Consider the following 18075-nt stretch of genomic DNA (forward strand, 5'->3'; position numbering starts at 1 on the left):
TGAAAATTTTAAAAATGATTATTAGGAAGTAAGGAAGAAAGGGAGAGAGAGAGAGAGAGAGAGAGAGACAGAAGAGAAGAGGAGAGATTCTTTAATAACAAATCTCTCATAATGTCATTAAGAAATTGTTTGATAGTTAACCTTTCAATCTTTAAATTGTAACTATGTAAAAGTATTCTCATGAAGCATACAACACTGGTACAGTCTAATCTACTAGTACAGTCTAATCTACTAGTACAGTCTAATCTACTAGTACAGTCTAATCTACTAGTACAGTCTAATCTACTAGTACAGTCTAATCTACTAGTACAGTCTAATCTACTAGTACAGTCTAATCTACTAGTACAGTCTAATCTACTAGTACAGTCTAATCTACTAGTACAGTCTAATCTACTAGTACAGTCTAATCTACTAGTACAGTCTAATCTACTAGTACAGTCTAATCTACTAGTACAGTCTAATCTACTAGTACAGTCTAATCTACTAGTACAGTCTAATCTACTAGTACAGTCTAATCTACTAGTACAGTCTAATCTACTAGTACAGTCTAATCTACTAGTACAGTCTAATCTACTAGTACAGTCTAATCTACTAGTACAGTCTAATCTACTAGTACAGTCTAATCTACTAGTACAGTCTAATCTACTAGTACAGTCTAATCTACTAGTACAGTCTAATCTACTAGTACAATCTAATCCCGCGACAACGTAACACCTCGTTAGTCTATTCTAGGTGATATTTAGTTGCGAGGTGTAGTTTCGCTATTTATTGCAGCCATATATTACTTTTTATTTTGTAAGCGCAAAATGATTTTACCTTTACTCTGTTCGGTTTGTTGTAACAAACATTCGAACAAAATGAACAAATAAAGTGAAATTTTTTTTTTTTTGTATTTTATTTAATGATTGGTTCGTTTCCATCACATTTTTTATTTTATCGGAACAAAGAGAAAAACTGGAAGTGTTTAATGTATTAATATGTTCTCTGTACTATGTGTTGTTTCTTTAATCAACTCTTTATTTTTTGGCTTTATTTATTAGTTAAATATATTTTTAGTACACTATGAAGGCATTGTACATTAAACTATAAATGTTTGTTAAAATTTTCTCATAGATATGCGACGATGGTTTTCCAAATTGGGTTCAACTTCCCTGGCTAGCACATCACGGGTAACTGCTTTCTCTTCTTCTGAGTCAGCAGCAGTGGAACAACTTGCTGATTCATCTATTCCTCCACCAATAACACCGTTCATCATTGCGAAGCCGGATATCCATTGGAATGTCGATTTTGCATCTGATCCATGCTCATGGGAAAGTTGTTTTGATGCACATTGGGAAGCAGCCGAAAAGTTGCTTGAAAATGAAGAGGAGATAAGCTACGAGAAAGTCAGTAATTCAAATAAAACATATAACTTGAAATTATGTTAAACAATTTCGCGTACAGTTGATGAATTTACTAGTTTAACTGCAATTCTTTCACTCAAATATTTAAAATCCTTTATTATTCGGAATTTTTTTATTGGTAGTATTTATGCTGAAATTCATTTGCAACATTATTTCTTTCTTTACCATTTCTTTTTATTATTCTTTTTTGAAAAGATGAAAATTTACTAGTTTCCATGTAATTTTTGTAGGTGATAACTGTATTCCAACACTTAAATTGCACGGTGCAGTTGTTAATGATGGAAGCAAATGCTCAGCCAGAATCTGCTATTGGCTCCATATTGGATCGTCATTTTACTCACCAAATTATGGAACGAGTAGTTGACTGGGCCATTGCTGCTCCACATTTTTTAACACCAACATGTCAGGTATCCAGGTTTACTGACTTGAATAAAATTGAAATAGGATGACTAGGATTAGAACATTAGGACTGCACAGTTAATCTTATAGAACTGCTTTTGGAAAAAATAATGTATAGATTTTTGTGATATAATATTAACGCTATTTCGATCAGTTTTATGGGTCGTAGAAATGAAATTTTATTATTGAACAGTCTTTCTGCATAATACAGATGAAACGTTGGCTTTGCTAAGATTTATCATTTGTAGTGTTATGTTTGGTAAAATAATTTTTATAGGCTTTATTTTAAAACTTGATGATATTAATGTAAATGCAGAGTACTTCGTACGTCAAACTAAGAATTAATCCAGTATATATATATATATATATATATATTTGTCTTGTCAAATGCTTTACAAATGACAGTATTCTTCGTCGTTTTCAGGTTAATATGATTGGTCTTTATGAAGTCATTGTTGGAGAAAGTCATACACAGAATCACTGCTTGTTGGTGCACAAGCCGATGTTACTTCCGTTGCTGAAATTGCTGGATTGGTGTAGAAAGAGTGCAGAAAAGAGAAATTTCACTCCATCTAATACGGATAGACATTTCGTCTTACTTTTAAACCAGGTTAACACTTGATATAATTTAGTTCTTTTGTAATCTAGTTAACTGTATCTTCATGGTTCTGACCAAAAAGACTTATTGATGAGATTAAATAAATTTTATTTATGAACAAAAACAGCATTTTCGTAGTGAACAATATGTATGATGTATGTCCTCCCACAGTATTATCTAGACTTAGTGTAAGCTTCAATATATTAATTTATAAATATGGATGATACGCCATTAACAAATTTTTTAGAATATTTAACCTTGTATGTACGTATATAAGTTTTCTACAGGAAAAGCATTTCAGATTTGCACAAAACTAGCGGAAGATACGACGTTGTTGCATTTCTTTTTTGATTTTGATGATGATTGTGATGAGCAGTTTTTGGTATTTAGCTTGCTGATTCCATATCTGTATGATTCCGGTGAAGTAGGACAGTTAGCACGCGATGCATTACTTCTTATACTTTCCGTCTCACGACGATTGAAACGTGTTGCTACATTTATCGCTGTAAAGGTTTGCTAAAAATCTTTAATTATTTATTAGTTTTTCTTTTCTTTAGATAAAATAGATAAGTGAAGTTAAGCCGAATGGCGTATTTTTGAAAATATTAATCATTAGATGAAATGTTTTGGCAATTATGAGGAGTTGCTTTGCAAGTGGCTCATGCAAAACTTACGTTCGATTACCCATTGGTCTTCAATTTCAGTATTTTTTTAGGGTTTTTTAAAACCAGTTCTGATTTTCTACAAATTTTTTTCACTTCATTTGTCTTGTCTGATCGCTTTAATCCTGCATGAAAATTTGTGCTTTCTGTTGCAGTCAAATTTTTGTCCGGTGGTTGCAACAGGTCTTTCGGGTTGCTTTTCCCAATTATCACGCTCATTTGGTTCAATGCTATATGTAAGTGACAGCTGGCATAAGATAAATGCCGATGATATCGATTCTTATTCCAGCTTATTGGATTTCCATTCGTCATTAATTTTCTGTAATGCTGTTATACAGGTTACTGATTTATTAGTTATGTATATTGGTGTTATAATATTAAGGAGAACTCATAAAATTTTAAAATTTCCTTGAAGAAAAATTTTCTTCATAACAAAAGATTGAAGATATATGTTAGAATTTTCATAATCACTTTGTGAAAAGCTTTTTAGGTTGCTCATGGTTATGTTGTGTCACAGGTCATTAGGTATGTCTATCACGGGTTTTTGCTTCCTGTCGTTCTACCTTCATTGCTTCAGGTATCATTCCTCATAGATGGAACAACAGTCCTTAATTTTGAACAAATTTAATTTTATAACATTATCTTATTTACATTCCATATTCTTTTTGTTTTATTTAACGCAACATTTTAGAAGCCTATCTTTTAACAATAATTTTTTCAGGGTGGGCAAGATGAGCTTATCTCATCAACAGCCTATTATCATCTTTGTTTGGATAGTGTCACTGAGACAGTACTTGTACAAACAATTGTAAAATTGCTTCTTAATGAAAGCTGCGAAAGTAACAAAACGGTGCTTGACGTTATCGTAGAAAGGATATCTGCCGGAAATCGCGTTTGTTTTCTCATCCCAAAATTGTTGTCCTTATCTAATCAAATATTTTGATTTATCATATTCAGTAAATAACGAAAATTTATTTTTTCCCAGAACTATCAAAGTTATTAAAAAGTTTTTTTTTTTTTTTTTTTTTTTTACTTTTCACAAAATTTTTTGTACGAAATTGATTTTAATAAGTTATGAAGATTTTCACATTACGAGAAGTTAACAATGCAGTTTTAGAAATTAGTTGAGGGTTTTGTCGTATTTTCATGTTCTTATATTATTTTTGTATTCGTATTCTTATTTTCCAGCTGAGCCAAGTTAGTTTATCGTTGGTAAGAACGCTGATTGATTTACGGTGCGAAGACATCATGTTCGATCTCGTTTTCAAGTAGGATATTTTCTGCATTTTTGTTTTCAGATAATTCATCAATTTTGCCTTAGTTCGGTTGCTTTATAATTTCATCTTTTTAAGAGGTCTTGAGTTGAAAAAATGCCCTCAATTGATACTATGAATTTTTTTTAGATATCTTCTGCCTTGTACATTCCTACAACCTAACCAAACGCTTCATTTGAAGAATCAAATGTATGTAAGGACTGCTGCTCAGACTTTATTAACGTTTGTTCCTGAATGTACATATAAATCTTCAGCAGTAAGTTTCTAATACATTCGTGTTTTTTGGTTGTGCTAATTCGTTTCTTTTTATTTAGATTTAATTTATTTATTAACATTTACCTTAGACATGTTTTAGCTGTGTTCCCAAGAAACTCTTCATATTTATCTCTCTGAATGTCGAAATTATGTGCAAGAAACAACAGACGCCTGTTGTGAAAAGTGGGTTTGGAGTTATGATGGTCGCAGTCCATTTTTTATGCCAAAGATAAATTCAGACGAAGAAAGTGCGACTAATTCCAATGGAGTGAGTAATTTATTCTTCAGATAGGTAAACCTTCATTATTTTCAAATAAAACTTCAATATGAGATATTGCTACAAAACTTTGTTTTTTGTAAGCAAAATTCACTGTGATACAATTCAGTTCCCACATCGAAAAATATCTTTTTTTGATAAAATTGAGTTCTCGCCTGTTCATTTAAAAAAAATTCATGGTTGATATTGCTTTTTTGTTGATAGCTTGTAAAATTTCTACCAAATAAATATATTTTGGAGCAGATTTTTCATAGCTTGATCTTGCTTTGTTTATTTCTTTTATTTTATTTTCTTCTTTTTATTTAGGCTTTTGTTCGACATTCTTCAGTACGTTCATCAATGGCCTCAGCGCGAAATGGTTTGAATCGGTATTTCGTGAGCCGAAATGCTCACATTACTGCTGATAGTTTACGTCAACATACTCCACCACCGGAGCTGGGAGAACAGGAATCGTCATCAAGAAGTAGCTTTCCATACGATATAGCAGATTCATCATTAGTTTTGGATGATGAAGGCGACGAACTTATTATACCAGCTTTAACGTTAGTTTTGTCATAATCTGATGTTCTTGCTATATGAAATGTTGATGAGTTTTTATCTTTTATGATTTATTCATCCATCTTCGTTAAATTTAAGTTGAAATTACTCAGTACTAATACCTATTCATTTAGACCCACATCACTTATGATGATGACGTCATCAAGTGATTATTTTCAATTTGCATACGGAGAATTATCGGAAACTGACACAGAGGCGATCAATCCCAGCGTGGTCAGTATGAGTGGAGCGCCAGCACAATCAATTTCGGACAAAGCAAGTTTGGCAAGCACAAGTGCAAATTGTGATACTGATATTGAAATGGCACGATCGTTCGTTCTGAGAGGATGGGGACAAATTGAGGTGCAGTTTAATTCGAAATCCCCCGTATACCTTTCAGTAAGCATGCTCTTTGATGCTTCAAATAAATGAAGTATTGTTCTGAACTCATTCTTTACTCTGGAAAAATTTCTGTGCATATGCTTTCTTTAAAAGTCAAAAGATCTATTCGCTTATACTTTGGAAGTCAATCATGCATTCAGGATACGGATACTTTTATGGCATTAATGGACAGAGTACCGGCATCGAAAATAAAGCATTCTTTGGAGGAAAATATGGCTTTAATTGATTCGCGAATTCAATATCTTGAGGAATTGAAAGCTGAAGCCAAACTGCAAGATTTGGAAAGTGATGGATTTAAAAGTGATACAAATAACGACAACGATGATGAAGATCCTGCACCATTAGGGAAGCCGATCGAATGTTTTGGAAATCAAGGTATTTTTTCAATAAAGCACTGTTATTTGCTTGTTGTAAATTAATTGAGAGCTTCAACTCGAAACATTCTGGTCAAATCTGACTTGTTGTCTGTCTCCTAATAGTATCACAGAAACAATATTTCCTTAGGAGTTTATCTTTATAATGTATTATTTATCCACTTTGTTAACTTTTTGCATATGAGTAACATGGGTTGACAATGTCATTTCTTTTATTAGCAGTATTATTTATCTTTTTAAGATTTATTGGTTTTGAGATATTCATAAGACTCATTAGATGTGCTATGTATTAGAATTTTTCTTTCTCATCTATATATTTTCATATCCAATAAGAAATGAAATGCTAGGTAGTCGTACTGAAAAAGTTATCTTTATATCAAACCAGATAAGTTACATATATATATATATATATATATATATTTGTATATATCTTTGAAGTGAATGATTTTTATAAAGGTGTCGGACCCTTCCTTGAATCTATAATGCGTTCCTTGGAGAATATGCTGGATAATTCGTTATATGTGACACTACAAACAACATCGGTATTAGCAGCACTTGCATCATATCCTCAGCCACTCATTGCTCATTATTTGTTTGATCAGCGCATGCTTTTGCAGCCTAATGTGAAAAATCTTTTTAAGGTAGGTATGAATTGTTCTCAGAATTTTAAAAATTTTATTTCTGTGTTCGTCAATTTTTTCTTTTACTTGATTTTCTTCCTAAGGTTATGGATTCGCTAAAAACGCAGATTGATGCATATGCATCATCACTCGATGGTTTTGATGTTTTGCTGGAACGAGGGATTAAATTTCTGCGATCAAGGGCTGAACGCTATGAGAAAGTAAGTTTCTTCCAATTGTTTATCCTTACAAAGATTTCTGAATTTTATTCATTAAAAGTTTTGATATTAAAGGTTGTGGAAAGTAGTCGGCGTTTACGATCTTCTGAATCCTTTTCACGAAACGGCAACATGGAAGGGAGGAGTTCTTCGAGAGGTTTATTTAATAGGTAATTATTATTCTATATTAATTGGTTTTGTTATTTTCTAACATCAATATTAATATCTTTTTTGTCAGTACAGATATCAAAATACCTATGATATCATAGTTATAGTTGCACACATCTTTCTGTTGAAGATTAAATTTATTATGATACAAATAATTTTGTCTCGACATACTGAAAATTATACAGGAGTTTCAAACTATCTGGTTATGATAAGTTGCTAAAACTGTGCAATAGAAAGTTTCTGTAGCAGAAAATTATAAATATTTTAGAGAGATTGAAGTTTAATAAATGTCTTTTTTAGATTCAGATCTTCCAACAATAAGCGCCTCTATCCCAGTAACGATTCTTCTCATCCACATGAATTTCGCATTTATACACACAAAGCAATTGAAAGCCGTGATGTAACGTTGGATCATGCTCGAGCAAAGCAGTTTGTTTTCGCAGCTATCATACTGTCGCAGTTTTGCCAGGTAATCTTTGTCCATTAAATTTACTAGTTAAAATTTGAATCAATTAGCGATAGATTCACTTGGTCTAATTTTATGTTTCTTGTTTCATAGTGTTAGCTTTAATACAAACCTTTCTTGACAGCTAGATGTTTCCTGACTTTCCTGAGATAATCTATTGATATCAACCGTTTAATTATTACATTTATCATTATGAATAAATTGAAAACTTCTCCGTGCTGTGGAAGGATTAGAATTGGCAGAAAAGGAAATTTTTCTTATATCAACTTATTTTTTTTGGATCCATTATTTCATTCACAATTGTTCTCGGAATTTTTTTAGTAATTGTTAGATTTTAGAATACTGACAAATTTAACAGTGGATAACTATCAAAATGAGATTCACATGATTTAGGTTACAATGTGAAATTTTGAGAAATTAGAATTTTTTCGCTTAAATATGTCTCAGCGTTTTTCTTTCAGGAATTGGCTGCTACGGTACTGCAACATTCCACCGTTGTACCGCGGCCAAAAGGTAATTTGAACAGAATGTGGTGAGGCGCATTTGCGCTTATCCTTTTTTGGTTGAATTTGGAAATATTATGGTTTTGTGAAACGTTCAGTTTCGCCGGCAAAAGATTATCTAAGGCGGGAGGTCAACAGTGCTGGTAAGGATGCCAATTGTTGTGCTGACTGACTTTCCCGCTTTTTTTATTGATTTTTTGTGAAATATTTTGCATAGTTGTCTTGCTGTTATAATTTGTTAGTTTATATTAGAAATTTGCTTCTTTTCCATTACAGCACCACTCTGTGGGAAAAGTTGTAAATACCTTCAAGGAAGAAAAGAACCAACCATTCAAAGGCTATTATGTCCTCAAATGTCAATTATGGCGTCATTATTGTAACTTGAAACTGTGAATATTTCAGGTGCTCGTGATTCTTCACTTTAGCTGCTAAATTTCTACTGATAAAGCAACAAGTTCTGAATGAGTTATAAAAATATTGTGTCGACATTTGAAAATATTTAAAACCGTTGACAGGAGTGAAGAAGTAATCTAATTATGAATGTTTGAATGAAATTGCTTTCATCTTAGTTAATTGTATAAACTATACTGTATATCTTTTATGTAACAAAATGCATAACTTATTTGTTAGCTATAAAACTGAATAATAATTGCAATTCATGAATGCCTCTTTGTTGCTCCATTTTTCTAAACTATCGTTTTTTTTTTTTTCTTTATGCTAAATTTGTAAATAATAAAATCCTCAGGTTTGCATGCATTTTTTTGAACAATTTGAAATATATGAAAAAAAAAAAACAAATTTAATGATGCAGACTATGATGTATAATGTGCAAATTGATGCAAGTTGCATCTTTAAAGGTAACATTTGTGAATAATTTAAACATTTTCACTACATAAACAAGTTTATTTCACAAAGAAATAAATGAATTGTTCACAATTTCTCGTTATTTTATAGATATTGAAGTGATTTATATAACTTTAAATTTTATTAAAATATTAAATAGCCCAATGTTGCAGTAAGATTGGTTAGGAATGGCTTGAGAAATTTTTTTGATAATTTTAAATAATACTGAATCAAAAATTATTGAGAATGTTAAAAAGGGGAAGGACAATTAAAAGAAATGAGTTGAGGAAGAGTTAAAATGTCTAAAAGTTAAAGAAATGTTCAAAATGACTAAAATCTGACCAAAATATCCAACCCAAAGTTTACTGTATAATGCACACAAAAAAAAAGAAAACAAAACAACAAAACTGAATCAATCAATCAAACATACATACATGCATACATACATATTACATAACATTACATACACACATGCATACATACATACATACATATACAGTAAGCATAACTTAATATTATAAGCATAACCTAACACTGTAAGCAATAACTTAATACTATAAGCAATAATAATTTGTACATTGTAAACAATAATTTAACATTTCTATAACATAACTTAGCAACAAATTAATTATAAGCAAATTTTGTTAATATTATTTTATTAATATTATTTCTATTAATATTATTTATATTATCAATAAATATTAACATTAATAACTGTTTGACTATTTTATCATATACTATTTGAAATATTCCCTCAATTATAATTCGATACAGTAGCTGATTGATGTGATGTGATGTGATCGTTTCTTTTTTTCTCCTAATGAGTTCTGTCATCTTCAATAAAAAAAAAAAGAAAGAAAGAGGTGCATTAGCAGTAAATAACTATGACCTCAAGAGTAGCAATGGTACTCGAAACAACAATGACTCATCTTGTCCTTATGCAGATAATACCGCTATTTCATTCTCTTTTTTATTTTTTGATTTCTTTTATTTCTCTTTGATTTTATCTATATGTTATCATATATTTTCTTCCTTTTTTTTTTTTCATTGAATAATAAAAATTTTGCATAATTTTCTTTATTACTAATTTTTTTTATTTTTTATTTTAATTAGAATGAACGATGAACTTGATTGAATACACAATGAGTTCTCCTTCTCACTCTGATATTTGCGGTTGAATGACTGAATGAATGACCTGAGAAAGAGCTAGCTCATTGCTTGACCTCAAATGAATAATTACCCGCTACTTCTCATCCCTCCAATCTTTCTTACCTGCTGAAATTCCTACAATAGCTGCCCATTTCACCTCACGTGCCGCAATCTTATAACGTTGCGTCAAGTTGCGCATTTTCTCTTTACTATCATTCCTCTTCCTAATTACTTACATCGATGAAAGAAGTTCATCTTAAGACAAATTTATGTTAATTTAAAAAAAAAAAAGAAAAGAAATTTTTTTTTTCATTTCTTTTTTTTTTAATTTATATTTGAAGTTGTTATTTCGTTTCGTTTTTTTTTTTTTTTTTTTTTTTTTTTTTTGTTTTTTTGTTTTGTTTTTTGTTTTGTTTTTTTTTTTTTGCAAAATAATAATGCTTATTAGTGAGTACAAAAATATCAGGATGTATCGGGAATAATTCAGGTTTCATCATATATATATATTTTTTAAATCGAAATATCTTTTTATAAATAATTTTTATAAAAATAATAAATTTATTATTATTAGACATTTCAATTGTTCATTGAAATATGATTTATTAATATCGTTATTATCATTTGATTATAATTTAATACTGATATTCAAATAAATATTTTTGCTTTGCCGAAAAAATATTCAAATAAATATTTTTGCCTTGCTTATATGCAAGTATAAATATGAAAATTTGCATATATGCAAACATAAAATATAAGTGATCATGATCACATTCGAAAGCACTGTTATCGTGTTTTCCATCATTTCATGTGCAAAATGAAACTTAAGTATGATTCTGATAATTTTCATCATGATATGATCATAATTAGACTATTAATAAGGTAAGAGCAACAAAAATAGGAATTTAATGCCCAAAGTATAGCAAACTATTACTATGGGTATATATCAAATAGTTGAAATACAGTACGAATACAAATGTAAAAAGTATAAAATGGACAAAGTTAAAAAACAACGTTTAAATTACGAACAATAGTGTAAATTAAATTAATAACATAAATCATAATAGCAGCGCACTACAGTCTAAAGATACAAATTATTTATACTTTGACATATAATTTTTAAGGTAAGTTCATAATGCTTGCATATTTTTAGTATATTTCATTTTTTTATGATTTGAAATAAATATGTTGGGAAAGTTTAAGCACAAATGTACTTTTTGAGAAGTTTTGTAAGAACAAAACAAAATTTTTGATATTTTATTGAAAATCAATGTTAAAGTGGATAAAAAAAAAAGACATTTTATTAATTATACGTCAAAATTTACAAAATTTAAATAGTTAGATTGGTTTCATTAAAATATCAATTAAACAGGTAAGTCAAAATTACTTTTAATACTATTTGAGTTAGTAAGTAATGAAAATACGGTACTCATCATCTATTTGCACTCAACACTAATGTGTTTCCAGGTTAATTAACAGATAGAGACGATCACATCTGTTTTTTTCCAACCATTCGGTTGTGATTTTTAGTCTTCTGTAATAAAAAGGTAAAAACTACGGTAAGTTATTACGATAGAAGATAAAATTTCCATCAGATATAAATTTCTTCTTGTCAAACTTTAGTCATTTAATTTGCAAAAATAAATTACATTGAATTTATGAAATTTCGAAAAAGAAAACAACAACAACAAAACAACATTAGCGTATCTAACTAAATTTGCTAACATTGGTATTTTCGAGTAAAAAGTTAAAATTATTCTCCTACGGTATATGCTTTATTACATGTGCTGAAATATTATTGATTATGGATGATGACAAGTGTCATTGCATCTCTGCAAACGATTTGACAATATGATTTGGAGTAGTATGTACTGGAGTTGTTGCTTGTTCACTTACCTCAGCGTTGTTTTGATACACCTGTATGACAGTACCACAAAAATTACAGTTCCAAAACAATGCAATACAACTTGCAATTTGTTTTGTTTTTTCTTTTTTTTTTTAAAATAAATTGTTTTCTTTAAAGTAAATCAATAAAAATTCATTTATTTATTTAAATGTATTTTGCAGTAATAATAAAAGTTATTCTTAGCAGAGAATTATTCAGGCTTAACATACTTTATTCTCGATTTGACTTTTTTTTTTTTTTTTTTCACTTACAAAACAAAAAATATACATTAATGATTGAAGAGAAAGAGAGAGAGAGAGAGAAAAAAATAAATTGAAAATTTGAATTTGAAATTTAATGCAAACTTCATAATGATAGTGAAGGATAAAAAAAATTTGTGCAAAAATTCTGTTTATGGTTGGTTACTCGCACGAAAACAAAAAAAAAAGAAAAAAAAGAAATAAAAAGAAAAAATCGTTCAAATAAATATGCATCGAAAATATTTTGCAACAGATAAATTTTTAAGAGCATTGCTAATCAAAGTTGTATAAGCTTGAATAATTTTCATTGCAATTTGCTAGCTTAATTAACTAATTTATATTTACTAGAATGTTTCATCGATGAGACAACTCAAATAATTAGAAAAATTTTATTGGATGATATAGAAATAGAAATGCTTATTGAAATTAAAGATTTCAATGGATGACATTTCTATTTCATTTCATATTTTGATAATTTCTATAAATCATAAGAAAAGGCATACATTTTGACGCTTTTTTTTCCCCTTTTAAATTGCAAATTAAAATTTTTTTTTTGGCTGAAAAGAATAATTATTCATAATTAAAGAAATTTAACATAACCTTTCATCATTTCTATCTAAGCTTAATTTTCTTAATTCACAATAATGAGACTAAAATATTAGTAAGCAATTTTGTTGTCATTTAACTGTATCATTTCAAAATTTGGATTTAAATTAATAAAAGTTTTCAAATCATTTCAAAATCTCACTTTCTACTATTCGATCCTTCTACAGTAAATTTATTTTTGTAGCAATGCATTGTATGAGATAAAGTAACATTTTTGTTGTAATTAAGATATATCGAACAATCTTCTATTGCCATAAATAATTGCTGTAGCATTAGAATAATTTAAATGGTTAAAAAAAAAGAGAGAGAGGATGAAGAGAGAGAGAGAGAGAGGGGAAGAGAGGAAGAAAGTGGAAGAGACATTTGAAAAAAATTGTACATTTATGAAGTTTGGATTCTGTAAGTTTATTTGCTCAGGTAATCAATTCAAATAACTGTAATTTACTATCATCAAAAGAAGCAGAGGTGTTGGGATAATAATAGTATGTCTTCTGGTAAACATTACTTCAACGTATCTCTTAATGCATCTTCTCTTCATCATCTAAATATCTACCATATTCGATAAGTGTTGATGGCATCTACCTGATTGAACTATTACCTGATTGGTGGTTCATTAATTCACATGAAACTTCATTTATTTTGTTTGAGAAACTTTTTTTTTTAATTTAATTTTCATTAGCAATAAATTTACAGTACAGGAAAATGTTGTAAGCATCTTCCTGCAAAAATTGCAATCATTATTAAATAAGATATCATAATTGTAGTTATTATCATCAAATTTGATAACTTTTCTTTTTTTTTTTTACATGCAATTTATGTTCTATTATGATTAAATTAAAATATAGAAATGTTATGAGTAAAAATTAAGTTTAAAAAAAAAGTTTTTCAAACGAAATAGTTAACATTTCATATGAATTAATGAACCACCAATCAGGTAATAGTTCAATCAGGTAGATGCCATCAACACTTATCGAATATGGTAGATATTTAGATGATGAAGAGAAGATGCATTAAGAGATACGTTGAAGTAATGTTTACCAGAAGACATACTATTATTATCCCAACACCTCTGCTTCTTTTGATGATAGTAAATTACAGTTATTTGAATTGATTACCTGAGCAAATAAACTTACAGAATCCAAACTTCATAAATGTACAAAAATTTTTATAATTTATTTCTTTCATAATTATTCATTTAGCAAAATTTTGTATAATCATTACACCATTTCTATATTATACTAGAATTATTAATATTTTTTGTATTTACGAAGAAATTTTAATTATGTTTGGAATTTAAAAATTAAAATCAATTGATTATTATAAAGTGTATATGTGATCTACTAAGTTTATTGAAAATGTTAACTTTTCTGGTAATATTTACTTTTTGTGTGCAAATTTGAAATGTTTTCTAATTTAATTCTTGCTGAATATTATTAGTATATCATAGTACATAACAATTTTACTCTTGCATAATTACTCTTGCAACTAAAGATAGTATAATGTATGAAATGACATTTAAATATTGTCACATTAAATAAAATATAACGCAATTAAAATACTTAATTACACGCTTAGCATTTTAAATATTTGTTTTGCAATATATTCAAAATTATTGCCAAAAATTATTTATGTATGGTTTTTCATGCATTTATTAAATTTGCATAAAAAACGATTTATTATAGATTTAATATAATCCTATCGATACATTAATTATACGTATTATATCCAATATACATTTATTAACTGATCGAAATATTATTTAAAACTTCTATGTTTGCTTGTAATTAAGCATAAGTGATTAGCTAATTATCGATTATTTCAAAATGAATTTCATTAATGAATGAGGAATTGATCTTTACGTGTTATCACTCTTTTGACGTTATCATTATCACGTAAATGATATGCAATAACTGTTTTGGATCTTAGTTTTCAACAACTATTCATGGTTAAATTTCGAAAAATTTCCATTTTCAATTTTTCATTTCTTTGTTCTTTACATGAAATAAAAGTAAAAAAAATAAAAAATTGCTGTAAATAAAAGATATATTATTTCCAAATAACTTAATTTGGTATTTGTTAAAAGCAAAGATAATATTTGTTATGAAATAACGGTTTGATATGTTTGCTAAAAATGAAAGTATTATTAATGACAAAGTAAGGCATAAATTAAATAGGAATAGCAAGGAACTTAAGATTTTACATTATAGAAGATGATAATCATAATTATGTAAAATTAGAAAAGATAAGGAATAAATATATCATTATAAATTTTATTGATAATTTAACAAAAAAAATACATTTTCATATTGAATTTCTTATCAAATTTCATTTATTTTTGAAAGAAAATGACATTTCTCTAAAAGAAAAATAATGAAATGTTAATTAAACTTATCACAAATATACTTATCACAAATAAATACTATAATTCAGCAAATATATGATCTAATAATGTAATATTATGGTAAAATGCAAGCAATTTTTCAAAAAAAGAAAAAAAAAAAACAAGAAATTTTTTTTTTTCTTAAATTGAATGAGTTCTATATTGATTATGATAGATTTCTAAGTGTAAAATATTATCTCTTCAAGATGCTATGTAAAGTTTTTGAGATTATCGTATAAATAATTTTAATTTATTTGTTGAAATGATACGATATTATAAAGCTTTGTCACATGATTTTGACCTTGTTTTGATGTCACACCTTGTTTCATGTCACCTTTTTTGCTTTTTTTTTTATCATTAATTAAATCGTAATTACAGGTGTATGATTGTAACAACAATGATACCAGCATACATGAGTGAAGTTAAAAGTGATGGTGCAAATCATCTGTATTTCTCATATCCGACACCAGTAGCTACCAATATGGTACCAGCTAATTTCACAGCTTATAGTATGCCAATACCGCCACCATATGAATCAGTAGTTAATATTACCAAACAACAAGAAGAAAACTTTCCTACAACATCATCTTCCATCATATCCGCTTCAACATCACTTCCACAACAACAACAACAACAACAACGTGATGAACAACAACAACAACAACAACAACGATTACAACAACGTAGATCGATTATTCCAGTAGATGAAGAAGCTCGTAAAAAGTAATGAAATTTGCAAACCAACTTTTCCGATTCTTGTCAAAGCAAACGATATGCAGGAAAGGATGCATGCAAGCTGCTAAATGCTGCCAAGCAAGCAATATCTGCAGCAAAATGTTATGTCTTGCATAATAATTACCGCTTTTCTGATATTAATCGTTTTTTTTTTTTTTTTGTATAATTTACAAAATATATATTAATTAAAACTTGACTAAAATGCGAGCACATATTTTAAACATTGAAAATTACGCACATTAGCTTATTTGCTTAAATGTTAGTGTATTTTTTTTTTTTTTTTAAATTGGAATATTTTTGTAAAAATATTTAAATATTTGCACAATATGAATGCAATTTTGATAGAAAAAAATTTTATTTTGTGCTGAAATTTGAAACTTTTAGCTATGTATGTGTGTCTGTGCTTTTTTTTTTTTTTTTTGTTTTTTCTTCCAACTTAATTTCCTTTTTATTATTTTCATTGTGGTTGCTGCTGGCTTCTGTATTTTTCCAGGAATAATATTTACGGGTATTATTGGGCTTCAAATGTCTTCGTTTGGTGATTGACTGCTTTAAACCATCTTATTGTGATGATCGTTGGCCTCTTTTGTTGACCAACATAATTCGAATCAAAACAATTCATTTGCAGTTCAACGACAGTTGAATAATATCAGGATTTGGAAAAGACATCAAGCCCAGATTTTTTATTTTTTGCTTAATTTTGCAATGCTTTATAAAATTGATGATCTTTTGATTAAGAAATCTTCATTTCTAGTTAATGATGAAAACAGTTAAATTTTTAAATTTCCCAATGCTCAAATAAAATATTCATCATTCTAATAAGATTTGTCCCTTTTTATTTATAAAATTTTAATTAAATCATCTAAAAAAAAAAAAAAACCTTAAATTTAATAAAAAGTTCCTTACTTGCTAAATTTGAAACAATTGCAATATATATAATTCAGATATCGTGAACGACGAGACAAAAATAATTTAGCAGCAAAAAAATCCAGAAGTAATCGACGAGAGAGAGAAAAGATGATGCAACGTAAAGTTGACGAATTGGAGAAGGAAAATGAAGCGTTACGAGCTCAATTAGCAATTTATACGCAACAATTAGATTACGTAAGTTATCTTTCATAATATTACGTTAACCTTTTGCCCGAACATTTTTACCCGAACATACACTACGATATATCATCTCTATACAGTGACAGAATTATTTAACAAAAGACAAACTCATATAGATAGCGCCATCAATTATTAATCCTCCAATGTTATTAAATTAATAAAAGGAATTAATTCCTTTTTGCTTTTTTCTTCCAAATTATTTATAAATGCAAATTTTCGAGAAAAAAGAAAATGTTACATAATTAAAATATGATTTATAGGCACGAAAAGAATATGAAAGACAATTATCACTATCTTATACTGCTCAACAACAAGGAATATTACTTCGCGATAATCCTACCAATTTGGTACCAACGACACAATCAGCACCTATATTATATCCATCATTTTCTCAGCAAACTGTCACCTGATTGTTAATTTGCATGATTGCACTAACAGTTATATAATTTATGGACATCAAGAAATCAGAAAGATGGAAATCCAGAAATTACTTCAATTTCAGAAGGACGGAAAGATGACAGAAGCGGGAATGATTTCTTGATAACTGTCAATGATTTCTTGATAAATTTTCCACTTAAGTTTGTAATAGCATTTCATTCATGAAACAAGAAAACTTCGAATCTCTTATCGTCGACTTCAATCGCAGTTTACTATATTATAATTAAAGTCGAAATTTGGAACTTGCAACACCGTTAACAAAAACTCTTCCCAAATTTTGATGAAATCTGTATTATATTTGCATCTGTTGAAAACTTTAGATTGTTTATAGAAGAAGAGTTGCTTTCGAGAATCTTTGTTTTATTTATGCTTTCAAACAATATCAGAACTTTTCAAAAAAAAAAAAAAAAAAGAAAGTTTCAAAAAATAAGACCTACAAATAATGTAAATGTATATGTGAGAATAAGGAAAAAAACAAATTTCACAACGCAACAAAAGTAAATACATGACTTCGGC

At 28.4% G+C, this 18075-nt stretch overlaps 2 protein-coding genes across 2 annotated transcripts; both read left to right on the forward strand.

Annotated features, from left to right (window-relative positions):
- Positions 1-1115: 1115 nt before the first annotated feature.
- Positions 1116-8581, forward strand: Bm11307 (putative 99.0 kDa protein C05D11.8 in chromosome III, putative; the record flags this gene model as incomplete). The annotated part of the gene is made up of 19 exons (XM_043076371.1): positions 1116-1385; positions 1634-1810; positions 2227-2412; positions 2702-2911; positions 3218-3400; positions 3553-3639; positions 3784-3954; positions 4251-4330; positions 4466-4592; positions 4692-4859; positions 5175-5410; positions 5540-5768; positions 5948-6182; positions 6638-6822; positions 6906-7022; positions 7095-7189; positions 7488-7656; positions 8115-8166; positions 8559-8581. The coding sequence occupies 19 exons, from the start codon at positions 1116-1118 to the stop codon at positions 8579-8581; spliced, it is 3000 nt and encodes a 999-aa protein (XP_042932305.1).
- Positions 8582-15658: 7077 nt separating this feature from the next.
- Positions 15659-17531, forward strand: Bm9862 (Hepatic leukemia factor, putative; the record flags this gene model as incomplete). Its single annotated transcript, XM_001895101.2, has 3 exons — positions 15659-15999; positions 16956-17115; positions 17382-17531. The coding sequence occupies 3 exons, from the start codon at positions 15659-15661 to the stop codon at positions 17529-17531; spliced, it is 651 nt and encodes a 216-aa protein (XP_001895136.2).
- Between the last annotated feature and the right edge of the window lie 544 nt (positions 17532-18075).

This window comes from Brugia malayi, assembly GCF_000002995.4.
Source record: "Brugia malayi strain FR3 genome assembly, contig: Bm_v4_Chr1_scaffold_001, whole genome shotgun sequence".
In the NCBI taxonomy this organism is placed as follows: Eukaryota; Metazoa; Nematoda; class Chromadorea; order Rhabditida; family Onchocercidae; genus Brugia; species Brugia malayi.